At 42.5% G+C, this 26,858-nt stretch overlaps 2 protein-coding genes across 14 annotated transcripts in view; one reads left to right on the top strand and one right to left on the bottom strand.

Annotated features, from left to right (window-relative positions):
* SLC27A1 (solute carrier family 27 member 1) overlaps nucleotides 1-4,794 on the bottom strand; it is a 46,405-nt gene extending 41,611 nt beyond the window's left edge. The window contains exon 1 of one of the 3 annotated variants that reach the window (XM_080996120.1): nucleotides 4,673-4,794. Coding sequence is in view for 1 of the 3 variants with exons in the window: in XM_080996119.1 (XP_080852245.1) it covers nucleotides 4,055-4,092 (38 nt within the window). In the remaining 2 variants the exon portion in view is untranslated. Of the gene's footprint in view, nucleotides 1-4,054; nucleotides 4,508-4,660 lie in introns of those variants that run through there. The other 2 variants (XM_080996121.1, XM_080996119.1) reach the window with 2 other exon arrangements.
* NXNL1 (nucleoredoxin like 1) lies at nucleotides 1,237-26,258 on the top strand. Of its 11 annotated transcripts, none has more exons than XM_080996152.1 (8): nucleotides 1,237-3,270; nucleotides 6,961-7,046; nucleotides 7,385-7,478; nucleotides 13,590-13,695; nucleotides 14,200-14,349; nucleotides 14,455-14,681; nucleotides 15,081-15,461; nucleotides 24,366-26,258. In XM_080996152.1, exons 7-8 carry the CDS (start codon nucleotides 15,136-15,138, stop codon nucleotides 24,661-24,663), a joined length of 624 nt encoding a protein of 207 aa, XP_080852278.1. In that variant the 5' UTR covers nucleotides 1,237-3,270; nucleotides 6,961-7,046; nucleotides 7,385-7,478; nucleotides 13,590-13,695; nucleotides 14,200-14,349; nucleotides 14,455-14,681; nucleotides 15,081-15,135; the 3' UTR covers nucleotides 24,664-26,258. The 11 variants fall into 11 exon arrangements, with proteins under 11 accessions (XP_080852278.1, XP_080852279.1, XP_080852277.1 ...); XM_080996150.1 differs by lacking the exon at nucleotides 1,237-3,270 and adding an exon at nucleotides 4,901-5,563; XM_080996153.1 differs by lacking the exon at nucleotides 6,961-7,046.
* The last annotated feature ends 600 nt before the right edge of the window (nucleotides 26,259-26,858 follow it).

Here is a 26,858-nt window from a genome sequence, read left to right on the forward strand (position 1 = left end):
GACGGTGGAGATGTCAGGCACCCTCCTGGTGTGCCCAGGCATCTTCACTTGATTGCAGGTGGCCGATAGGCAGGTGCAAAATTTACCTGATGAATTTTCATCGCTGCTTATATAACAATCAGGGTGTACTTTAGTTCAAACAGAAGGGTAGTTGGGTAATTTTAGACTCTGGACTTGACTGTCTTCCAATATCATGTCCAGCCTTTTTAGATGGTAGTGTGTATTATGTGCTTTGTTTACTTCAAAAAGTGATAAAGCCACTCCTGCTGTTTCAAGGTCCTTCTGCTCATTCTGCTAAGTAGGGCCAGAAACTTCTGCCCCCAAGATACAGTCATACCTCGGGTTGAATGTGCTTCAGGTTGAGTGCTTTCGGGTTTCGCTCCGCGGCAACCCGGAAGTAATGTAGCGCGTTACTTCCGGGTTCCACCACTCGCGCATGTGCAGGTGCTCAAAATGACATCACGCGCATGTGCGGAAGCGGCAAAACGTTACCCACGCATGCGCAGACATGCCGTCGCGTCTTACGTTCTGTTCAGGATGCGAACGAGGCTCCGGAACAGATCCCGTTCGCATCCTAAGGTACCACTGTACTGATAACTTGGACACAGAATACCATCCCTAAAACCTTAGCTTCCACTGTACATTTTTAAAAAGATGTTTCTAGTCTTGAAAACTAGGAGCTGGTGGGGTGGGGAAACACTGCTGTGGAGTGCCACTGCAGCTTACAAGGACAGGGTCAGGTAGGAACAAGGAAAGGGCTGCAGGAATGAACGGGCAGGGCCAATCTTGCACTCTTGTCATTGCACCCATAAGCACTGACCTCACCTCTGCCCTGCCCCACCCTCCTGGTAAGCTGCAGCTACACCAGTCAGTGTCAGGAGGACAACTCAGTAGCACCCTCCCACCACACCAGCTGCTCCCGTCAAAACTGCAGTGGGCACTATATGCAGAATAGTTACATGCAAGACTCTTAAAACTCAAGGGCACAAGGCAGTCTTCCAATGGTTAGGAAACAAGGTTTTACTATCCCAAAAGGGTTCCCAGTGTTTTCTCGCATAGTTGCTATTCCTTCTTGCATCAACAATAAAATCTAATATTCCCTTTCTTCTCTGGAATTCCACTTCTTGCCAAATTCTTTTAAAATTCCAGTCTTAGAAGCAAAAACTCACTACACCAATTTACAGTATTCAGGAAATGCAATTCATTCTGCAACTATAAAAGTTGTGTGTGATGCCCAAATGCCTTGTACAGGTTGCATGAGGCAGTAGGTATCTGCTTTCTTGTTGCCCTGATCCCACAGGGAACTGTCACCACCATGCTCAAAGTTCAGCAGCAACAAGTGAATTCATGAATGGCATCTTGAAGCAGGTAATGCGTAACATTTTCTGTTTCAAGTCTCCTTATTCATTCATATATTTTTCTCCCCCTTGTTTCCAATTCCACAATGAGAGTATTGCTGAGTGCCACAAGGAAAGGTGTAACTTGGTTTTGCCCCCTGGATTTGGGGAGAATCTCCTGAACTACTCTAAGATCAAAGTCTTTCTGAGGAACAGAACCAGCCCCTTGAACTACTTCTAAAACAGCTACATCTATAGTTAAGATGTAAAAAGCCCTACCTTGGACCATTTGCCATCCTCTCTGTCCAAAGTAAGGAGTAAAATGTCTGTGTTATCCTTACACAAAAGATCATCAGATCATTAAGCCTTTCCTCCTCCTGGATTGTGGATGATGGGAGCTCTATCATCACCAGGATGACATCCTGCAAGCCAGTTTGCCAGCTCTTGGGCTTCAAGAACTGCCTTTCCCTTCTTTTCACATCTGTGGTATGTTAACTCCCAAACCAAGTTTTCAGAAGCATGCCCCTACTCACAATCCAGGCTTTTTCTTTGAGAGTCTTGAAGGGGATGATGCCCTATAGCATCTATGAAGTAGGACTAGAAGAGTGTGAGGAAGAGACTTCATGGCTTCATTTAAACGGCTGTCCAGGCACTTCTGGCAGCAGCCTCTGGCACACCTCAGTCCTCCTCAGCTCTTATAGCTCTACTAAGGTTATTCTTGACCCACTCAGTGAAATCAGGGTGCACTGAGGTCCCTCCAACCACCCTTACATTAGGGTTGGGGGTTTAAGGGAGTAAAACAACTCTACAATGAAGTCCAATGTTTCATATATTTGATCCCTACAGTTCATTCTACAAGCAGAATTTTTCTTGGCACATTTTATTTGGGGGGGGTGTAGTGTACATACAGCCCTACACAGAGTTAATAAGGTTGTGCTTTGTACTGTCACTAGTCAAGAAGTCAATGTAATGTAGCAGCCAGATAGTTGGACACAGGAAGGGAAAACCCAAGATCATACTCCTCTGTAGTCATGAAGCTATGAGTGATACAGGGCCAGTCACAAACTCTTGACATAGGGCTGTTACAAGGATAAAATAAAATAAGATAACCCCTATACACACCACGCTGAGCTCTTTATAGAAGGGGCAGGATAAAAATATAACACACAGGCCTATTGCTGTCAATAATCGCCCTATTCATCTGGGTTGGTAAATCCATGTATTATTTCCTATTCCTCAATTTGGCAATCCATGTTTGATCTTTATTATATTAGAGTCTGACCACACTGGCTTCTGTATTCAAAGTTAATAATCAGTCTCCCACAGAGACTGGAAGAAAATATTTAATTCCATGTACAAAAACTTCAACTTTAGAAACTAAATTTTAAGTTCCCTGTCAGAAAATTAACAATTCTGTGCAAAGAGAGATTAATTGGTAATAGGTTCAGATATACTTCTTCACGTAATGCACAGAAGAGGGTGGCATGAAAGCAAACACCAACGTTTCAGCTGGGCTGCCCCTTTCCCCCATAGGGCCACTTCATTTCTAGATAGAGGTTTATTTCATAGAATTGTAAAACTGGAAGGGACCACAAGGCTCATCTAAATCCAACCTCCTGCAGTGCAAGAATTTTTCACACAATGTGAGGCTCAACACCGTGACTGTGGGATTAAGAATCTCTTAAGAGTCTCAGGCTCTCTCGACTGAGCAAGGAAAGTGGCTTCCCCATTTCATTTATTCACAAGAGAAGGCTAGAAATAAGCCCGCCCCCACTCTTTTTTCTGGACAGTTGGCAACATTAGGAAGAGGATTTAAAGATCTTGCCAGGTTTACTGTCGGCTTTGGAAATCCCTCAAAAAGAGTGTCTTGGGAATAGAGCTTCAGGAGACAGTGTTTGGTGGCATGTTATCTGTGGAAGGCAGTAGCCTTAGGGTAAGAAAATGTTTTGACATGTTGATATTCTTTTGCCAACTGCCAGCTTAGTCAAACTGTTTTAAGTTTTGGAAAGTCTGGTCAGGTATCTTCCTAGGTTGATGGCACTGAGGGTTGCCGTGAGACTTAACTGTGTGTACTGATTTAACATAACTTATGGCTGCTTTAGCATAATGTGTGACAATATAAGCATGGTGAGCCTTCTCCCCACGCTCTTTTTATGTGATGAACTGGTGAGTGTGAATTTAGGACTGAGGTAACCACATGACCTGAAGGGATTTGAAGACTGGCCTTCAGAGCCTTGCAGATTGTCTACTGAATTTGCAGGGATTCCTCTGTCTGCTCATCTCTTGTCAAAAACATTTTGGGTGGGTGGGTATGACTCTCCAAATTCCCTACATCACCTAACTGGGCTTAAGTTTCAAAAGCTTTTTCTGTTATCCTGCCTAAATCTGCTGTGTCTCAACTTGATTCTTGCCCTTCCCTTGTGACTCAGGTGAACAGCTCCATGTGATCTTTATTGCAGTCTATATATTTGCCAACTGATATCATGTGGTGCTTTAATCTTCATTTCTCTAAGCTAAACAAGCGCAGTTCCACCAACTTTTCCTTATGTCATAAATTCTGGACTCTTTGTTGTATCTAGTTGTATGCGTTGCTATCCAACATGCTCTCTGGATTTGTTTTTCTCCTCCTCTCCCCCTTTTAAAGTGTGGTGACTAAAAGCAGGTATGATACATCTGAGTCATAACCAGCAGCAGTTTGGTTCTGTTGTAAATACTACCTTCTGGTAAAAACGTGCCTGCGTAGAAATATGAGCATCAGCTTGATTCTTGGTTTATTGGTGATCAGACCTGGAACAGGTGATTTTAGAAATAATTTTCATCTTTTTTCTGCAAGTATGGAAGATGAGCCTTCCTGGATTGAATCAAATGTCTATTTGGTCCAGCATTCTGATTCCCGCAGTGGTCAGACGGATTCTTCTGGCATATTATATGCATGCAATGGCATTTCCTGGCATTCCCCTAGCACAGGACCTCTCAAAATGTTGGCTGGCTAGCTCCCTCTTGCCATCCTGTCTCGTCCTCTGTCCGTTTGGCTAGTCTTTTCAGTGGCCATGGATGCATCGTGTGCCAGGGTTCATTTATACAGGCAGTTTTACAATACAGTAAAATGACATCCCTATGGGGCACCGGGATGGCACCCCACCCAGCCCGCGGGTCCGGGGGGGGGGCTTCTCGCCAGGCTTCCTCCCGCGACCCTCCGAGCCCCATCTCTCGCGCCCCCCTCCCAGCCGCTCTCCCCCTCCGTTGCCAGGCAATGGCACGGCGCCCCCCGCCCCCTCAGGAACCGTGGCGAGGGCAGCGCCCCCGTCGTCAAGGCAACGCACCAGCTCCCGTACCTCGCGCCGCCACCGCCCACCGCTCGCTCGCGAGGCTTCTTCCACCGTCCGTCCGTCTCTCCGACGGCCGCTTCAGAGGAAGCACCGCCCCTCGACTCCACCGGCGGGTCCGGGGGGCGGGGCCTGGAGGCAAAGCCCCGCCCCGAGACATCGAGCCCGGGAGGCCTAGAGAAAACGGGGGAGGGCGGAAGGCGAGGATGCTGGGAAGGCGGCGGAACGGAAAGAGGGGGCGGGGTTCCTGCTCAGCTTTTGGCAATGGGAGGGGCTGCGAAGGCGGGGGGGGGGCACCTCGACGTCCTCGGTCAGACGGACTGCTCGGGAATGTTGTCCAGCCTTCCTCGTCCGTCTGTCTCTCACACAAACGCAACTCTTTCGATAACTGACTGGGTGGTTTTGGTTGTTGTCCATTTGCAGCAACTCGACAGACACCCCCCCCCGAGCTGACAGAAAGGGCTCTCTTCAGAAAACGGCCCGCTTCCCGCCCTGGCCTCTGCAGGCTTGCTCCAGAAATGTTGTCAGGGTTGCGCTCAAGACTCCCAGTGAGTTGGACTAGAATCACTAGATGACCGTTGGGATCCCTTCCAACTCGACAGTTCTCTGCACAGAATGCGACTCTTGCTTTTCTCTTACGTCTGCTCTCGTCTGAAGCCCTCTCTTCAACTGGAGGGCTGCGGTCAGCCACTGGGCTATAGCCCCATCTAAGCTGGGCTGCAGCAGCACCTCTCTTAAATATCGGGGGGGGGGTAAGAAAGAGGCCTCCCTGGGCATTTATGGCAGGTCTGAAAAGGCTTAAAGCTACTAATCTAAAGAATTTCATGTCAATGCTTACATAAATTTGCTTACGACAAGAGAAATCCGTTTCAAGTTATATTGCTTACATTTTGGACATAGGTACTGTATTTGAACATGACTTTAATCAACTTCAGCAGCTAGGCTGCCTTATCCGATTCAAGTCTATGAAAGCAAAGTTCATAAGGCAGACTACAGGCTATTAAGCATCTAATGTTGGCCTATAGAAAAATCATAGTTGGTGATAACATTGCGCCTGTTGGTACTTTTAATGGAGAATTCATGTTTCAGGAGATGATTAGAAATTGTTTGAGCAAGCACCAGTCACTGCTGCATATACAGGGGAAGGCAGCTTTTCTAAGTAGAAAAAAGTAAACAGAGTATACATTCAAAATACAGGAGCAAGTAAGGGTTACTTCTCTCATAGAGAAGTAATGCAATTTGTTGATAATCCACAGTTAAGAAAAACAAATTTCTGTGTACAGTGGTACCTTGGGTTAAGTACTTAATTCGTTCCGGAGGTCCATACTTAACCTGAAATTGTTATTAACCTGAAGCACCACTTTAGCTAATGGGGCCTTCCACTGCCGCCAGAGCATGATTTCTGTTTTCATCCTGAAGCAAAGTTCTTAACCTAAAGCACTATTTCTGGGTTAGCGGAGTCTAACCTGAAGCGTATGTAACCCGAGGTACCACTGTATTACATATTTACAGGATTTTAACTCTGCTCCGTAATCAAAGAGGCCCCCAGAGTGGTTTACATAGTCCAGGGACCAGAGGAGTCTGTTGGGAACTGATCTTCCAGCACAGACAATCAAATGGCTGCTGCTAGACGATGAGGGAGCAAAGAACCCAGTGCAGCTGATAGGATCATAATGGGATCCCATGTGTGGATAAATTCTTCCCTCCTAGCAAACACAAGTGAATGCATATGGGATGTCGCATTTTATCCTCAATAACTGAGAAATGTTAAACAAATAATTTGTCCAAGGTCATCCTGTGCTCTTCAGCACTGAGCAGATATATAAACCCAACTCATCCCGGTATAGGTTGGCAGTCGTGTCCATTTTCCAATTCTGACTTTAACAAAGCATTAAAATTACTTAATAGTTAAGAGAAAATGATATTACTGCTGGATGATAATAATAATAATAATAATAATAATTTTTGATTTATACCCACCCTTCCTGGTTTAAAAACCGGGCTCAGGGCAGCTAACAGCAAATAAAAAACATTGATTAAAATGTGACTTGAAAACAGCATAATCCATGATCCAAATAACTTAGACCCTCCAAGTGTCCCAATTTTCCAGGCACAGCCCTGGATTTACAGAAGCCATCACAGTTTCTGATTTGACCCCAGAATTGGGGGGGGGGGTATGCAGTGACCCCTGAGCCAAGGAGATAAGTAACTATACAACCTTTAAAAGACATCTGAGGGCAGACCTGTACAGCAAAGTTTTTAAAAATGGTTTATTGTGTTTTTATGTATGTTGGAAGCCACCCACAGTGGGCAACCCAGTCAGATGAGTGGAAGTATATTGTTGAATAGGGCAGCCTTATTTTCATTGGAGAAATGTTGGCGGGTATGTATAACTATCATGGCTCACAGTGCAATAAAAACCATGGATCAGATCAGTCAAATTCATCATTTTGCCCCATAGTGAATGGCTGGTCTGTCCATAATTTGCCAAATTAAAAGGTAGTTTTTTGGTGCCTGTAATACTGCACATAGGTTACTTAAATGCCATGACTTCTATGCTAATTGCTAATGTAGACTATTACTGGAAGCAAACTGTGATTATGCTGTCTTCCTCACTGATATCTTAAACTGAATTGTTTTCATAACATTTAAACATTTCACAAGCAGGAAACACTATTAAGTAGTGTTGCTTGAAGTTACTTCCTTTTATTATTACACTAGAACTGTGGCATATGTAAAGAAGAGGAATATTCGTTGTGTGTTAAGTCACAGTGTTCCAGAAGATGTAGCAGCTATTCAAAATGAAGCGCCTCTGGTTAGTATTATTTTTTGAAGAAGCATTTGTTTTCAAAACCAGTGGGCAATGTAGATTTATTTGAGAGACATATTTTCTCTCATAAATTAATCAGTACAAATTGTTCAGCTGCAAAACCTTGATAGGACATTATGTTCAATTTCTCTTTCTATCACGATGGAAATTATTGTGTACATGATGTTCCAGTGACCTTTCCTCTACTTCCAGATCAGCAGAATTACTCCTGAATCTGATAGTATTGTCTGAACCCTATTGTTAGAGAACTCACATGAACTGTTCACTGGGGGAGGGTTTCATGTAGTATCAAGTGAGTCAAGAACTACACAGACAGAGAGAGAGTCATATTACAAGACACTAACAGGTTAGTTAGTTTCTTGAATACAAATCACTTACCATAACATAATGTTACAAAGTGATTTACAAGAATAATGTACAAGAAGAAAATACAGTGATATAGTAATAAAATAATAATAATAAATATAACACTAATAGTAAAAACATCCTTTCCAGCTATTCTTGAATTTGGTTCTGAGGATAACACACATTGTTGTATGCCAAGCAAATTCCCAATTATCTGGCATATTAAGAAATTCCCAGATTTTGATCCATTGTGTGACTCAGTTTCCCAATTCATGGCTAAGTGTGGATGAACAAGTGAGCATGTGGATATTCACAAAAAATAATAATGCATCCACTTTCTTTCTACCCAGGTCCTGCTGCTGTTGCTGTGCTACTCAGACCTAAGCAGTGTTTGACTTAGGGTTATGTCCAATCCAGGGCTCATGGTTTGTTTGTTTGTTTGTTTGTTTGTTTGTTTGCCCGCCCCCCAGATAAACCACAAGTGGTAACCGAAGTACACACCTTGGTTATGTGGGAGTAAGGGAACAATGCATGTGATAAGTTACCTGACCTGGGGAGGGGGGCAGTGGCAGGAATAGACAGAAAGGCAACCTATTCTTCTCTCACTGATTCCTTCTTGAGTAATGACTTGCTGTCATTAAAGTGTGTTTCCCTAGGCTTTACTTTCCTCTGTAGCAGGAAACCCCCCCCCCATCATTCAGTTTGTACAAACTTCACACACACTCACACACTACATACGCTACGCTTCTGTTATAAATTCATAGAAAATCAACCATACATCGGATTTGCACTGTTCCACTTTTATTTTACTCCATGAAGGACTACAAAATGGGGAAGGTTTGATACAGGCCAGCCATAATCCCTTGAACATCCCAGCACATCCACAGGAGCCCTGCCCAGTTGCTATGCCAACCCTGATGGTCCTAGACAGAAGACAATCAAGATCACAAAGAACTTCCATATGGGAGTGGATTCAGCATGGACTGGAACAAAGGACAGTGATCAGATCGTCCCTCAGGGGGCAGGAAACTGCGACTACTTTTTGTCTTCTGAAAATGACTCATGGGGAGGGGGAGAAGGGAACCAGCCAGGTGACAGGACACTCAGGTTACCACCACAACTCCTCCCTCAACCCCTCCTTTCTGTAATGTATGCATGATGTTTCTGGGGGTGGGCTTGACCTACAGGATGGGAATTTCAAAAGTTTTTATAAGGTCTTGCACACCATTTTTCTGTGTCTTTTCCTCTCTCCTGCAAGTGAGGGGAACACCCTGTTGCAACAGTTCAATAAAGGCCAAGCCTACAGGCTGCTGATTTGCTCCAATTTACTCTGGTTGGTGTCTTTACTTTTTGTCCAAGGGAGCCCTCGGATTTTTCCGGTAACAGTTTGGCAACCATGCTCAGGGACTCTTGGTCCTCCTGTGAAGGTGAGGAGGGAGATAGAGGGGATCGGGCAACCTTAGCCCAGGGATCCCTTTTCCTCTCCCTGCCTCCTCTTTGCGGGCAGTAATTAATCGTCACCAAAAGCCCAGCCAGGGGGAGCAAAGGCAAGGTCAAGCCGGCTAAAGAGAAAGGATCCCGGGATCCACGGGGGACATCTACGGACGTGAGTATGGTTTAAAATTAATACATTGGGAGGGGGTGGAAAGGTAACGTCTCCATGGCAGCTGGACTTTTCTTCTTTCCATCTCTGACCTTTCCCCTCAGGGTCGACCAGGAACGTCCTAAACTCTCTCTTTCTCTCCACCGATTTCCCCTTCGGAGTTTTGACCAGGGAAATCGTGGAACTTTGTTGTTTTCTGACGTTTCCCCTCGGAGTCGACCAGAAACGTCCTAAACTCTTTCTCCTTTTCTCTTTCCCGATTTCCCTCTCGGAGCCTGACCGGGGAAACCATGGAAAGTCTCCTTTCCTCTTTCCTCCACATCTTCCCTCAGAGTATTAGTCTTGTATTTTAATATTTTAATATTCTTTTGGAAGCCGCCCAGAGTGGCTGGGGAAACCCAGCCAGATGGGCGGGGTATAAATAATAAATTATTATTATTATTATTATTATTGTAAGCAGCGCTGAATAAATTCCGGATCCGTGGTTTTCCAGACTAGGGCCTGTGGTTTTCCGGGTTAGAGGGACCTGTGGTTTTCCAGGCTAGTGCCTGTGGTTTTCCGGGTTAGAGGAACCCGTGGTTTTCCAGGCTAGGGCCTGTGGTTTTCCGGGTTTGAGAAACCCATGGTTTTCCAGGCTAGGGCCTGTGGTTTTCCGGGTTTGAGAAACCCGTGGTTTTCCAGGCTAGGGCCTGTGGTTTTCCGGGTTTGAGAAACCCGTGGTTTTCCAGGCTAGGGCCTGTGGTTTTCCGGGTTAGAGGGACCCATGGTTTTCCAGGCTAGGGCCTGTGGTTTCTAGACAAATTGCTTGTAGTTTACTGGTAGGCAGGGATTGCTTTAGCTGAAAGATAACTTGAATACTGATAGAATATTCTTTTCTCTACCCCACCCCTTATTTGTCCCTTTCTTGTACCCGTTCTTCTATCTCCTAGTGTAATCTACTGAGCAACCCCCCCTCGGTATTAGAGGGAAAATGGGAGCTCACTCTTCTAAACACCCTAGCTGGACTCCTCCTGGCAACAAAGTTTCCATGAAGCCTTTTTGCCCCAGAGAGGATTCTGACACGCCCCCCCCCCCCAGCTTGTCATCTCCAATTGGGAAAAATAAAATAAAATAAAGGGGCAAAATGGTCTTTCCAAGTACAAAGTACGAGACCGTTGTAACTTTTAGTGGGTGGCTTAGGCCCACCACCTGGAACCCAGGGCACAGCGGCCACCTCAGGGATCCTTCAACAAAATAAGGGTGTGAACCCTTAGGGAGAGCTGAACACATCAAATTTGTGTTGTTAAACTATAACCTAAAGCTAGAACATGAAACCGTAAACTTAATGATGCTCAGAAGGCAGTAGATATAATAACAGCCCAGCCTGAGAGCCCACGCATTAGAGATCTTAGTTTCTTAAAAAAAAAAAAAATTAAAAAAAAAGAATAAGAGATGTACTCAAAGATTTGGAAATATTTAAAGCGTTTGTGTTTACATTGGCTTCGGCATCCACAGACTGTTCTTAAATGCACATAGTTTTTAAATTGCAAGCTTGCTTCAAAATTTTAAATCTAAGGAAGCCATGTTGGGCCTCATCAATCTTAAACAGGACAAAAAAAAAAATTAGAATGAAGTGTGCAAATGTTTGTTATTTGAGAGAGGCTCCAAAGAGTCTTCCTCCGAGTAGCTTGAGTGAGGAGTACGATTTTAAGTTGATGCTAGATGATGTTTTGCTGCAACTTTTGAGTTTGTGAGTCTACATCCGTGTTCCAGTCTTTTTGTTCCAGTATTTTGAAATGTGCTGTGAAGAAACTAATGTTTCTGCTGCAAAAGCCTAGTTGAGCCAACTGCTCTCTCAAGCTAAAATGCAGTGTATGTATTTCATTAAGCATATGCCTATGAAAGTATGGTGTTCTTTCTAAGAAAAATTGTTATTAAATGTAGAGGCTTCCATGGCCAGCAAAATTGTCTATCTGAGTCCAGTCCTGATATCAGTCTCTATAAGACTTCCTGGCCTCTTTTCTTAGAAAATGCCCCCCCCCCCCCTTGTTTCATTCTGTCTCTTTCAGTTTTTTTCTCCCTTCTTTCTTCTGTGCCAGGTAAATTTACTCCCGAGTAAGCTTCCTTTAAAGGAAACTGCAAAAAGGGGGGAGCAATCTTTCCTAAGGTACCCTGCATCTCACTTTCCTATGTGTAGTTATTAAAAAATAATAATCTAAATTAGGCTTACTATTCCTCTGCAAGTTCAGGAAAAAATTGTTCACTTTTGTATTCCTTTTAAATCAAATCTATGGCTGTTTTAACTATGATTAATAAAAGATCCTCTCCCTATCTTAGGAAAAAAACTGTTCACTTCAATCTTCCTTTAAAGATCATTTCTCTAGTTACTTGCATTCTTTAGTCTAAGGAAGCAAACTCAAACTATCTCAAGATCTGCTTGAGACATTTTTCTGTGTCTTTTCCTCTCTCCTGCAAGTGAGGGGAACACCCTGTTGCAACAGTTCAATAAAGGCCAAGCCTACAGGCTGCTGATTTGCTCCAATTTACTCTGGTTGGTGTCTTTACTTTTTGTCCAAGGGAGCCCTCGGATTTTTCCGGTAACACCTCCATCTTCAGTCAGTTGGTATCGGACCTTCCTTTGCTAACCTCATCCACATGTAAGCTTGTATTAATAATGGTTTTGTTTGCCAGGAAAAAAAACTTCAGGTTTTTTTATTCTTTCAACCAGCAGTTTTACCAAACTATTTACTTCTGTACTTTATTATTATCAGGGTGACTGGGGCAACCCAGCTGAATGGGCAGGGTATAAATAATAAAATTATTATTATTATTATTATTATTATTATTATTATTAAGTTGGTATACTGATGCTTTTGAATTATGGTGCTGGAGGAGACTCTTGGACTGCAAGAAGATCAAACCTATCCATTCTGAAGGAAATCAGCCCTGAGTGCTCACTGGGAGGACAGATCCTGAAGCATAGGCTCCAATACTTTGGCCACCTCATGAGAAGAGAAGACTCCCTGGAAAAAAACTCTGATGTGGGAAAGATTGAGGGCACAAGGAGAAGGGGACGACAGAGGACGAGATGGTTGGACAGTGTTCTCGAAGCTACTAAAATGAGTTTAACCAAACTGCGGGAGGCAGTGGAAGACAGGAGTGCCTGGTGTGCTCTGGTCCATGGGGTCACAAAGAGTCGGACACAACTAAACAACAACTGCTCTTCATCTGAAGATCTCAGGTCTGTTCACAGCACATATATCACTTCACTGATATGTACACCAAACTCCAACAGGCTTCTAGAGCGCAGCAAACCATGAGCCTGAGTTTAGACGTAATGCTAAGTTACCATGGCTTGCAGGGCCCCCAAAGCAAATGCAATTTTTGCTGTAAGTGCTACATGCTCTTTCGTGCTTAGGTATGATTTGGTTTAAAACAATGTATGAACCAAACCAGAGGGATTGTTGCAGAGCTCAATGCAGTCTTCTATTCCCTTCTATGTTTTGCTATAAGATATTTTACTCTGCCCTTACATTTTGGTGTTTGGTTTGTTATTTATTATTTTTATGGATGATTTAGGTGTTTTGAGCTGGGCAGGGGGCTAATTTTTTTACATGCTTCTTACACAATGTAGGAGAATATGTTTTTTGTTTTGAGACTTATTTTAGAGGAGCAATGGAGGTCATCCTTTATGTTCCCACCAACATCTAAAGTGGGTCTTTGGTATTAGGTAGAGAGCCTTCTTTCTCTTTGTCTGCATTCAGTCTGTGAAGCTCCTTGCTTTGGAAGGCCCACGTTTCTCACTCGCCCTGGTGACCTTCCACTGCCATGTGAAAACCTTTCTACTTTAGAAAGGTGTTTGGGCTGTGGTAATCTGCTTTTATTTTTCCCCCTGATTGTATGTTTCGTTTGACACAGACTGTTTTTCAGTCTTGAATTTTACCTGCCATATCATCTTTTATCTCAGTTTTTTTATTCTAATTTTATTAGCTTTAAGGGTTTTAGGCTGCCTTGGACATCTTATGGAAATGTGGAGTAGAAATAATTTAATTACTACATGTATTTGTTTGCCAACAAGTCACCATAGCTGTGCACACTTGTGAAAAAACAATATTATAGGATGACACAGAGAGCATAACCAAGTAACTCTTTTTCTTTTATTTGATCAGAATTATCACCTGCCCAGGAAGAATTATCACCTGCCCAGAAACAAGATTTCTGGCAAGCAGTGCATGGGTCATATTATCTCCAAAGGTCTACTTTAAGAAGATTAAGGTACTGGCTGTGGATTCTATTAATAGGGAGGGAGGTGAAATCCAGCAGGAAAGGTCATGCATGTCAGTGATCCAAACTAGCAGCAAGGCAAGGGTAGTGTCACACTGGAATGTGAAGAGGGGGATCTCAGCTGCACAAGGAATGACAGAAGGAGTTTTCTAATGATACAAAACACTGAACAATGTGAGAACCCTGGCTTCTTATTCTGGGCATGGAGATGTCTTCAAGGTGAGAAAAATGGAACTGTATCACATTGATGTATACATATATATATATATTTCCATTTTAACAATCCAATCAAACCTCATATATTCCGAATTATACATATTATTCAATAATCAAACAGTCCAAATATTATGCCAAATTATAATCTTTCGGGGGGACTTCACCATGCTCCGAGGTTGGAGGGGGGATCTGATCATCTCATACTTCTACTGCTTTTCATAATCTTTCCCGATAGTTCACATAAGTCATTCTGATGTTAATCCTCGTTATTTTCCACAGCCTCTGAGTTCTTCTGGCAAGCGAGACAGCTCAAAACAGTGTTTCTGTGTGATTTTTATGTCCAAGATTCCCCTCCACATTGATGTATTCTTAACTTAGAAGAAGACTGGAGTCCCCATCCTTGGGAGGACACTACGTGACACCTGGAAGGTACAACAATCTGTCTGTATCATTAACATGTACAGACTAGATTGCATTCCCAAGACTTTCTTAAGACCCCTTTAGACCTTTAATAATGGTTTTTTGTTCTTGTAGTTGTTGTCACTTCTGGAGTCTTGGCAAAGCCCCAGCCTGAACTGAAATGCCTTATTTCTCAAGATCTTTGTGGGAAAACCTAGTTCCAAATGGAATGATTTGCCAGAGGAGGTCTGTGTAGTGCTTTCCAAGTCACACCGATATCTATTGCTTGCCATGAAATTGTTTCTGGTAAGGGCAATAGCCATTTATTGCTCCTTGGCTAACCTCGCTAGCTGCCATCAGAGGTAGGTTAGACAGAAAGTGACCCTAAGTCTCCCATTTTGCTTCATAGCTGAGCAGGGATTTGAAGCTGGCCTTTTGTCAACTCTGTCCAACATTCTGGTCATTGTGCTTAATTTTGGGGCCTCACAACTAATGGCAGAGCTGGGCAGTGGTAGAATGTGGGGAACCAAATAATTTGTTGCATTTTGTTTTTATTATGTGCAGGTCTCTCTTTTTTTACACCACCTATATTTTTTATGCCTTCCCCACCTGTAGTCTGAAGTAGTACAGTCCGTTCTAACACTCCCCCACCCCACCCTGCATACTTGAATCAATAATTCAATAAAAATAAATTCTATGAATGCATGATGAAGCTAAAAAAAGAATAATATCCCTGATACTGCCTTCTTGTTCCTTTTCAGTCTTAAAATTGGTGTATGGCACCATTAAAATGGTTCTTTAGCACAACAATCAGCCATGGCTGCCATTTTTACCAACAAGACCCTGATTGTGAACAACAAGGACAAGGATAAGTTGGAGCTGGAACCTGAGCTTACCCGAGCATTGGAGAACAAGATTATGCTTCTGTATTTTGGCTCTGGTGAATGTCTTCGATGCCAAGAGTTTGCACCCATCCTGAAAGAATTTTTTGTGAGGCTCACAGATGAATTTTACGTGGAGAGAGCATCCCAGCTGGTCCTGGTCTTTGTCTCACTGGATGAGACTGAGGAGAAGCAAGACAAGTTTCTGAAGACCATGCCCAAGAGATGGTTGTTTTTGCCCTTCCAGGATGAATTCAGGAGGTAGGGATTCCAGTGCTTAGACAGCTTAGACAATGGCTAAATTCAAAGTGAGTCACCAGAGGCATATTTGCATAGTTTATGCATTGCCAGGGGTTGGGCTAGATGACCCTTGGGTCTCTTCCAACTCTACCATTCTATGATTCGATGACCTTTGCCAAGAGCTGCTGCATGGTTGTGCAGCACACCCATGTGGTGAACTGTTGAATTGCAAGGGGTAGCTTCTTCATGCCTCGGACTGGGTTTTCGGGAGGTGTGGATAGGCTGGGCAGATCAGGACGATGTGGGGGGGGGGAGTTGCTCAAGGACAACCACTGTGCAGGACGCAGCAGAATAGGACCAACCACGTCAGAGTCCTAGAATACCAAAAGTCCTCAGGGGAGGAGGGTCCTCCCCAGGGAGCATCCCAATGGGGTGCCTTTCCGCACCCTGTTCTGTCTCCCTGAAGCTCCACCCTTGCCTCCTGACTTGGCTTCACCTTCAGAGTCACCAGGGCCCACCGCCAGTCCACTTTCCCAAGAGGAGATCACTGCTCCCACTACTGAAGGTGGGAAAATGCATAACGTGATGATGTCACAATACTGAGTAAGTGATCCTATATGTTTTTTTCTTTAAATAATATTTATTACCTTTCCAACAATTTAAACACATAAAAAAATAAAAAGAAAAAAGAACAATACAATACAGTACAAAAACACTACATAACACATTAAACTAACAAAACAAAACAAAAACAGTTTAAAAAAAATCAAACAATTTCAATATCTTATCTTTCATTCACTTATTTCCATGGCCTCCTCACACCTCCCTTTTTGTATTCCACTTCTGTTGATTGTTTCAGCAATTCCTTTCCATCTTCCTCTGCTTTCTATCCTTTAATTATCTTAACAGATTCTAGCCTTATTTTTCCCTTTGATACTCCATTAATCTATTTATACTTAATTCCTTATAACATTTCTACTAAAGCCATATAACTTCATTCCAACATTTTTCTAACATTCATTAATTTTACAATATTTCTGTAAATAGTCTTTAAACTTTTTCCAGTCTTCTTCCACCGACTCTTCTCCCTGGTCTCGGATTCTGCCAGTCATTTCCGCCAATTTCATATAGTCCATCAACTTCATATGCCATTCTTCCCGAGTGGGTAAATCTTGTGTCTTCCAATACTTCGCGATGAGTATTCTTGCTGCTGTTGTTGCATACATAAAAAAAGTTCTATCCTTCTTTGACACCAATTGGCCAACCATGCCCAGGAGAAAGGCCTCTGGTTTCTTCAGAAAGGTATATTTAAATACCTTTTTCATTTCGTTATAGATCATCTCCCAGAATGTCTTAATCCTTGGGCATGTCCACCAAAGGTGAAAGAATGTACAGTGGTGCCCCGCAAGACGAATGCCTCGCAAGACGGAAAACCCGCTAGACGAAAGGGTTTTCCGTTTTGGAGGTGCTTCGCAAAACGAATTTCCTATTTGCTTGCTTCACAAGACGAAAATGTCTTGCGAGTTCCTGCGGGTTTTTTTCCTTTCCCCCCCTTTTCCCCAAGCCGCTAAACCGCTTATCAGCTGATGGCTAAGCCGCTTAACAGCTGATCCTTAAGCCGCTCATCAGTTTATCGTTAAGCCGCTTATCAGCTTATCGTTAAGCCGCTTATCAGCTGATCCACTAAGCCCGCTAAGACGCTAATACTGTAGCACTAATCTGCTAATGGGCTTGCTTCGCAAGACGAAAAAACCCGCAAGACGAAGAGACTCGCGGAACGGATTCTTTTCGTCTTGCGAGGCACCACTGTACCTTCAGTCTCATTACATTTCCAACATTTATTGTCGGGTAAGTGATAAATTTTTGCAAGCTTGACTGGTGTCATATACCACCTATAAATCATTTTCATTAAATTTTCTCTTAGGACATTACATGCCGTGAATTTTATTTTTTTTATAAGATATTTATTAAAATATTCAAGATATTACAAAAAACAAAAAGAAAAAGAGAAAACACAAAGTAAAAACATTTAAAAACAATTCTTTCCTTCCATTACTTGACCTTCATTTGCTTATTTCCAGGACCTCCTCACACCTTCCTTTTTTGTATTCCAGTTCAGTTATTTCGTTCAGCAAATCCCTCCCCTCTTTTGGTATCCTAATCATTAGTCATAAAAATATTGTAATTTTATATTTTTACATATTAGATAATAAACCCTTTTTTCATTTTCCCTTGTAACCTTTCAGCTAAAGACCACTTAGTTTCTATCCAACATCCTTCTAACATTCATTAATTTTACAATATTTCTGTAGATAATCTTTAAACTTTTTCCAATCTTCCTCCATCGACTCTTCTCCCTGGTCTCGGATTCTGCCAGTCATTTCCGCCAATTCCATATAGTCCATCACCTTCATCTGCCATTCTTCCAAGGTGGGTAGGTCTTGTGTCTTCCAATACTTTGCAATGAGTATTCTTGCTGCTGTTGTGGCATACATAAAGAAAGTTCTATCCTTCTTTGGCACCAATTGGCCGACTATGCCCAGGAGAAAGGCCTCTGGTTTCTTCAAGAAGGCATATTTAAATACCTTTTTCAATTCATTATATATCATTTCCCAGAAAGCCTTAATCTTTGGGCACGTCCACCAAAGGTGAAAGAAAGTACCTTCATTTTCCTTACATTTCCAGCATTTATTATTGGGCGCATGGTAAATTTTTGCAAGCTTGACTGGTGTCATGTACCACCTGTATATCATTTCCATAATATTCTCTCTTAGGGCATTACATGCCGTAAATTTCATACCTGTGGTCCACAACTGTTCCCAGTCAGCAAACATAATATTATATCCTAGATCTTGTGCCCATTTAATCATAGCAGATTTCACAGTTTCATCCTGAATATTCCATTTCAACAGCAAGTTATACATTCTTGACAAAATCTTAGTATTGGGTTCTAACAATTCTGTTTCCAATTTTGATTTTTCCACCTGGAAGCCAATTCTCTTGTCCAAATTATATGCCTCCATTATCTGATAGTAATGAAGCCAGTCTCGCACTTTATCTTTTAATTTTTCAAAGCTCTGCAATTTCAATTTGTCTCCTTCTTGTTCCAAAATTTCCCAATATTTCGGCCATTTGGCCTCCATATTGAGCCTTTTCTGAGCCTTTGCTTCCATCGGTGACAGCCACCTAGGGGTTTTATTTCCCAGTAAGTCCTTATATCTTATCCAGACATTTAACAATGCTTTCCTGACAATATGGTTTTTAAATGCTTTATGTGCTTTAACCTTGTCATACCACAAATATGCATGCCACCCAAAAACATTGTTGAAACCTTCTAAGTCCAAAATGTCTGTGTTCTCAAGAAGCAGCCATTCTTTCAACCAGCAGAATGCTGCTGATTCATAATAAAGTTTAAGGTCTGGCAGGGCAAATCCGCCTCTGTCCTTTGCATCAGTTAATATTTTAAATTTTATTCTGGGCTTCTTGCCCTGCCAGACAAATCTAGAGATGTCTGTCTGCGACTTCTTGAAAGAGTCCATCTTATCTAAGATTTGCAATGATTGAAACAAAAATAACATTCTTGGCAATACATTCATCTTTATAACAGCAATTCGGCCTAACAAGGAAAGCTTCAAGTTTGACCATATCTCTAAATCCTTTTTCACTTCTGACCAACATTTCTCATAATTGTCTTTAAATAGGTTTAAATTCTTAGCAGTCATATTAACCCCCAAGTATTTTACTTTCTTAACCAATGTTATGCCTGTCTCCTTCTGAAACCTCTCTTTCTCAATCTGTGTTAGATTTTTCTCAAGCACCTTAGTTTTTAACTTGTTCAACTTAAATCCTGCCACATGACCAAATTCCTGAATCAATTCTAAAACTCTTTTAGTACTAGATTCTGGCTCCTGTAACGTCAGTACCAAATCATCTGCAAAAGCTTTCAATTTGTACTGTTTAGCTCCGACCTGTATACCTTTAATCAAACGGTCCCTTCTAATCATATTTAGCAAATCCCCCAGGACCGAAATAAACAACAATGGGGAAATTGGGCAGCCTTGTTGTGTCCCTTTCTCTATCTTAAATTCCTCTGTCACCACATTGTTAACTATTAGTTTGGCCTTTTGTTCTGAATAAATTGCACTTATACCATTTTCAAACCCTTGACCAACCGCCATCCCCTGAAGGTTTTTCTTCATGAAACTCCAAGAAATATTGTCGAAGGCTTTCTCCGCATCTACAAAAATTAAAACAGCTTTGGTATTAATATTCACTTGTAACATCTCCAAAATGTTAATTATATTTCTCGTATTGTCAGACAAGTGTCTACCCGGGAGAAAGCCGGCTTGATCTTTATGGATCTCTTCTACTAATACCTTTTTTAACCTTTTAGCCAAAATATCTGCGAAAATTTTATAATCCACATTGAGCAGGGATATGGGGCAGTAGTTCTTAAGTTGCGTCTTTTCAGTCTCATTTTTCGGTATTAATGTAATATAAGCTTCTTTCCACGACTCTGGCGCTTTTTTCCCCTCCAAGATTTCATTACAAACCTCCTTTAGTGGTTGAATTATCCAGTCCTTCAAAGATCTATAGTATTTGGAGGTTAAACCATCTGGCCCTGGAGATTTGCCCAACTGCATGTTCTGGATGGCACCTTCCACCTCCTGTTCTGTTATTTTATAGCTCAACATTAGCTTATTTTCTTGAGAGATTTTTTGGAGCCCATTTGTTTTTAAAAATTTATCTAAATCACACTCTTTCTGTGGCCCTTGTGTATATAGCTGTTTAAAGTACCTCTGGAAGCATTTTCTAATTTCTACTGGATTCTGGATGTTCTTTCCTTCCACTTCCAAGTTGGTAATGGTGTTAAGTTTCTGTCTTTTTTTCATTTGCCAAGCTAGCAGTTTTCCACACTTATTAGCCGATTCAAATGTCCTTTGTTTCATCGGTTTAATTTTCCATTCTATTTCCTGATTCATCATCTTCATATATTGAACTTGGTATAACTTTATTTCTCTCAGAATCTCTTGTGATTTTGGTTTCACTCTCAGTTTCTTCTCCCCCTCTTTTATTTTTCCAAAATTTTATCTTTTTTCTCATTTTGAGTTCTCTTCTTTATTGCATTCTGTTGAATTAGAAACCCTCTCATAACTGCTTTACTTGCGTCCCAGATTACTCTTTTTTCAATGGTGGTGTTCATATTTATCTCAAAGTAATCTCTCAAGTTTTTTTGGGCCTTCTTGGTAATTTCTTGATCTCTAAACAGGGTGTCATTCATCCTCCATCTGAAGGAGCCGGTAGGTGTTAGTTTCATCTCCATTTTCACAGCATTATGGTCGGAGCAGATTTTAGGGCAAATTTCCACTTTTCGAGTCTTAGGTGCCAGTCCTCTAGTAATCCAAATTTGGTCAATTCTTGTCCATGTCATTTTGGCTTCAGAGAAGAAGGTTCCCTCCCTAGCCAGGGGGTTCTTTATTCTCCAAATGTCAGTCAAGTCCATATTGTCAGTCATCTCAAAGAAGGTTTTTGGTAGTCTGCCATCTTTGGTAACTACCTGTATCTGCGACTTGTCCATGTTTGTGGATACCACTCCGTTCATGTCTCCCATCATTATAATGTTGTAATCCATATAGTCCAACAGTGTCTCATGCAACTTCTTGTAAAATTCAGATTTCCCCTCATTTGGAGCGTATACTCCTACTATCAGAAATTTTTCTCCTTGTGTTTGAATTTCAATTGCCACATATCTTCCTTGGTCATCTTTAAAGATAAATTTAGGCGATAGGCTCTCTTTCGCACAAATTACAACTCCTCTCTTTTTAACATTGTCCGATGAAATAAACTCCTGGCCCAATCTTTTATTAATCAATACTTTCCTGTGGAGCCTTATCACATGTGTTTCCTGCAAACAAATCAAGTCCAATTGTTCCTTTTTCAATAAATGAAAAACTTTTTTCCTTTTCTCCGGGGAATTAAACCCATGAATATTCCAGCTTAAAAGTTGCAGAGACATGGTGTATTTATTTTTCTTTTCCTCTGACTGCACCAAGTAATTGCTCTTGTTCTGTTGGTGGTATCACCTTCTCTAACTTGTCCAATCCCAAAGGTAGTGATACTATGTCCTGTATTCCTGGTTTTAAAGCTCTCGGCTCTTTTCCAGTTTCTTTTTGTAAGTCTTCTTCGTAATCTTTCAGAAATGTTTCTTTATGTTCCACTGATCTTATTTTGAACTTTTTCCCTTTGAAGGTGAAAGATAGGCCTTGAGGGAATTCCCACCTAAAGATGATTCTATTTGCTCTTAGCAGGGCCACCAAGTCTCCGTAATTAGACCTGAGATCCAAGAGATGTTTAGGGATATCCTTAAATATCTCCACTTTTGATCCCTTTATTTCCAAGGTCTTCTGGAAGTGCAAACTCAATATTCTGTCTCTCTCCTCTCTTGATTGGAGGGTAATCAAACAGTCTCTCACCCTGTTCTTTCTCCCCCCTCTTCCAAGTCTGAAGGCACTTAGTATCTTGAAATCTGGCTTGTCTGGTTCTAGATCCCAAAAGTCAGTAAGTTCCTGCGTAAGAAAGTCACTCAGGTTATCTTAAGTTCAGGTACAGCCCTGACCCTTAGATTTGTCTGTTTTTCTTTCAATTCGATCATAGACAGCAATGACTTATGGTCCTCCAGCTGCTTGCATATCGGTGGAATCTTTTCCTCTATCTTTTCCTCTACAGCCAATGCTTTCTGCTTGGCCTCTTCAGCTGTTTTTCGATTCAAAGTAGATTCCTGCAGCAGTTTCTCAATAGATTCTGTATTTGAATTCACCTTCTGCCCCAAGTTATTAATGCTTGTTGTATTTTGATCAATTTTAGTTGTCGCTTCAGCCACTTGTTTACTCAACTTTTCCAAAGATTCAAAAATTTTATCTAGGGCTGAAGATAAGCCCCCTTCAGCTGCCATTCCTTTGGAGGCCACCTGGGCTAAATCTTCCCCTGGTGGGGCCGGAAGGCTGGGTGCTGACGGTCTACGCTGCTGCTGTCTAATTTTGCCAGATCTTGTTTTTTTTTTCCTGAGTCAAGTCTGCCATAACACTTTATCTAAGAGTCAAGGTCGTCCCCATGCTTGCTTGTTTGTGGTGGAAAATTCCCCTTTAGTATAGCCAATTTAAAGTGGAAAATTCCCTGGCCAGTTGTAGCAATTTCAAAGTTCCTGTAGGGGGACACAGTAGCAGTTCCAAATTGTAACAATAAGATAGCTATTCCAGCTTTCAAAGATCCCCCCTTAGCCGCAAATGGCAACAGTTTCAAGTCCAGTGGGACTTTTCAAAGTCAAAGTATCCCTCTTGCAGAGCTAGATGTCAGAAAGTTACATTGTCTTTTGACAGCGCGTTTCCCACTACGGCAATATCAATGTCCCTTGACAGTCCGTTCCCAGGCATTAAGTGATGGCCTTAGTTCCCTTTCTCTCTTCTTTTGCGGGCAAAACTTGCTTCCCCTTCCTCCTCCCCTCTCCCGCACCACAGGGAGGGAGTTCTCTTTTTATTGATGTAGGATTTACGTCTTTTTCAACACAGTTTCAAGCTCTTTGCTTTTGACAGTCTTTGCTTTGATCTATTTACATAAAGGAAGGCGGACTTCCTGTTTACACCTTCCCGCTTCGGTACCAAATTAGCCCTTTTTTCCTTAAGTCCCCCGATCTTCGGTCTTAACCTACTCACGGGTAGTTGTTTCTTAGCCAAATTGTCACAGGAAAAAGATTCAAGGTCAGTCCCAGAGTCTCACAATTTTTTATCTTGCAGCTGGAAATTCCCCTAGCCCAACTCTTGTAAAGCAACCAGTTTCAAAGACTTCCACTAGGGGAAAACAGTTTCTATTTATATTATTTTATATTAGTCACTAATGTCCTCTTTTGAACACAGCTCAAACAATCCAAAGTTAGTTTCAGTTTTCAGTTACTTTTACTCCTTTTTAGAAACAGCCGGAGACAGTAGAAACAATGTATTTCTCTTATTTAGCTAGCTGTCAGTGAATGTTCTAAACGCTGTCAATGGACATTCCAAAATACGTCAGTCCTACTAGCAGCCCGTTTCCAGGGTCACAGCGGTGCTATTCTAGCTCTCTTCACTCTCTCCTGCAGGCATACTCAGTCCACAACTTCCCCCCCTCTTCTCCTGCCTCCAAGGGGGGGTTAAATGTTCTTTACCGATGAAAGTTTAGTCTTTTACAAAAGGCTTTCCAAGGCTTCAGCTTGCAGCCTCATTGCTTCAGTCTATTTACAAAAGGGGAAGGCGGACTGTATTGAACCTCCCCGTTTTGATACCAAATTATACGTTTAAAAATCCAATTCTCCCACTTCAGCTCTACTCACGGGTAATTACTTTAGAGTCAAATTGTCCACAGGAAAAAGTCAGCGCTCTCCGGCAACAGCTATGCGGCTTCGCTCCGTGGAAGAAGCAGACGATTCGAAGCACCGCACCACTCACCCCACGTCGCTCCGGACCCCCGAAACCGGGTTCCCCGCGAGTAGGGGAGGCGCAAAGGGTGCCCGCCGAATTCCACATTCACAGGCTTCTCCCGCCTGTGATTTTTTGTGGGTCTCCGCCTTCGCCGTGGCGGCCAGACCCAAATTCCCACGGGGCAAATTCCTCCCGATCAGAGGAATTTCGCCATTACCGCTGGCGCCAACCCGGAAGTCCCTATATGTTGCAGGGGGAAAGAACTTGACACAGAGGTTTTTGGTGGCATCCCCATGATATATAATGTGCAGATATGCTCAGAGTTAGTAGCTGGGCAAAGGAAATGAGCAATCATCATGCAAGCAATTCGGTTTCGAAACTAACTAACTAAATAACAAGCAAAACCCATTGTTTTCCAGACTTCAAACTTTCATTCAAAACCTTGGAGCTTCATCTCTCTTTCTGTATTAACTTCCAGGGAACTGGAATTGAGATTTTCTGTGACAAACCCCCCAGTGGTGGTGGTGTTGAAACCAAACGGAGAAGTCATTGCTGCAAACGCAGTGGAGGAGATTAAGCAGGTGGGCCCTGCTTGCTTCAGGAACTGGCAGGAGGCAGCTGACCTGGTGGAGAGGAACTTCCTCCTGGCCCAGGACTTTGACAACGTTGCTCTGAGGAGCATCATGGATCCCATCCGCCGGCTCAAATACAAGCTTGCAAGCAACAAAAGCAGAAAGGGAAGCAAAGATAACAACGAAGAAGAAGTGTTCTCCTGACAGGACATTTCTTCCCATGGTAGCTTTGTTGTAGGTGAGCTTAACTCTTCCCAACCCATGGCCTGTGTGCAGGATAATGATTGTTACCTACAAGCACAGAAATTGTTACTGAGCACAGATTTCAGGCTTCTGAAAATCTAAGTGCCTTTTACTTTTCTTAAAAAAAAAAAAATCTAGCCTTTATGACTGTGAAGATAGTCATGAAAGTGTGTGGCATAGAATGTAGGAGTCTGGTGGGTGAGGGTTGTTCATGCAGATTTTCAGTGGCTCCTGGGAACTGTGTCTAGCATTTGCCCCTTCCACTTGAATAGCAGAAGACGCCCATGTGGATTTGTTTGCTTGAATTTGCTACCCTCCCTTGACTGCAGCGTGCCAGGATGTGCGTACATTCAATGCAACATATTAAATGTCAGTAAAATATCACTTAAAACCATAATTAAAGCAACATAGGGATTACAGTACTGTGTAGAAGCAGCAGAACTACTCAGTCAAAAATGACTCATTTGCTCCCGAAAGCCTGGACGAAGAGGTGTATCTTGACTCATGGGCAAAAGAAGTACAATGGTGGTGCCAGATGCACCTCCAAGGGGAGGGAGTCCCTAAATGGGCAGGGAACCGCAGAGAAAGCCTTTCTATGTGCCACTGCCCTGTGAGTTTTAAGGGGTGCCAGCTCCACCAGAAAAGCCTCCTCTGTTGATCTTACAGGTGCTCCTTCAGTTATCAGGGAAATGATGTAGGGTTTTGTACATGAACATAAGCACCTTGAATTGGTATTGGATGCAAATAGGCAACCAGTGCAGGATTTGGGGGACAGGTGTTGCAGTTTCTGAACTGTCTTTTATTTATTTCCTAACATTTAAAAGGTAAAGGTACCCCTGCCCATACGGGCCAGTCTTGACATACTCTAGGGTTGTGCGCTCATCTCACTCTAGAGGCCGGGAGCCAGCGCTGTCCGCAGACACTTCCGGGTCACATGGCCAGCGTGACGAAGCTGCTCTGGCAAACCGGCACCAGAGCAGCACACGGAACGCCGTTTACCTTCCCACTATAAAGTGGCACCTATTTATCTACTTGCACTTAAGGGTGCTTTCGAACTGCTAGGTGGGCAGGAGCTGGGACCGAACGACGGGAACTCACCCTGCCGCGGGGATTCGAACCGCCGACCATGTGATTGGCAAGTCCTAGGCGCTGAGGTTTTACCCACAGCGCCACCCGCGTCCCTATTTCCTAACATTTATATACCACTTAATTATAATAAAACTTCAATGATTCAAAGGCAGCGCTACACAGAGCGCATTACAGTAGTCCAATACAGAAGTTATCAATGCATAAATTTAAAAAAACGTATGCAGATGTGCTTTTTTTTTGCTCACTATATACAGTAGTGTCTGCTTTCATATGGCTCTCCCTGTTCCATCACTGGAATATTCTGTTACAACTTGCTTTAGGCTCAGACAATAACTACTGTAAACCCAAATTCACATTCACTTGGTGCAAGGCCTTCTGTGTGGTAGCATTTTCCTTGTGGAACACATTCATACTAGAAACTTCAGGTTCTTCTTATCAATCTGTAAAAAACATACCATGGCTTTCAACAGGCATTGCTTTGTCAGGTTTTATTTTCTACTGTGTCATTGGTCGACTGCTAATTTTGTAGCTTTTGTCTTATTGTGGTGCTGTTTGAAATTACGATTCTCCTAAATGACTTTGAAGCTGAGTGGGTGGTATATAAACTTTAAAAATAAAAAATGATAGATAAGTGCACAAACAAAATACGGCATCACCAAATAAGGCTTAAAAAGGAGAAGGGAACATTTTCAAACATACACTGCTTATGAAAAGAGAAAGATCAGTGGTTTAGTTTTGTTTCTGAGCTTTAATTCCTCAGTAAATAGCAGGTGGAGTGTGGGGAGTATTCCTATTCCAACTGGGATCAGAGCAGAAGCAAAGTTCTAAAGCCCTGGTCATCCCCTGCCAGGGTTCTAATCTGACTTGGCCCCTTTCCGTACGCTGGCTGTTAAAACCAAAGCAGCTGTGCAAGGATGAACTATGTGGCAAACATCATGCCTTATTTGGTCTAGTTGTAACCGGACCACACTTCCCATCATCCCTGACCATTGGCCCTGTGGGTTTGGGCTGATGGCAGTTGTAGACCAGAAAGTCTTCTGGGGGGTTCCACGTTGGGAAAAGTATTG

This window comes from Podarcis pityusensis (genome assembly GCF_964106645.2).
Source record: "Podarcis pityusensis genome assembly, chromosome: 2".
Taxonomy (NCBI): Eukaryota; Metazoa; Chordata; class Lepidosauria; order Squamata; family Lacertidae; genus Podarcis; species Podarcis pityusensis.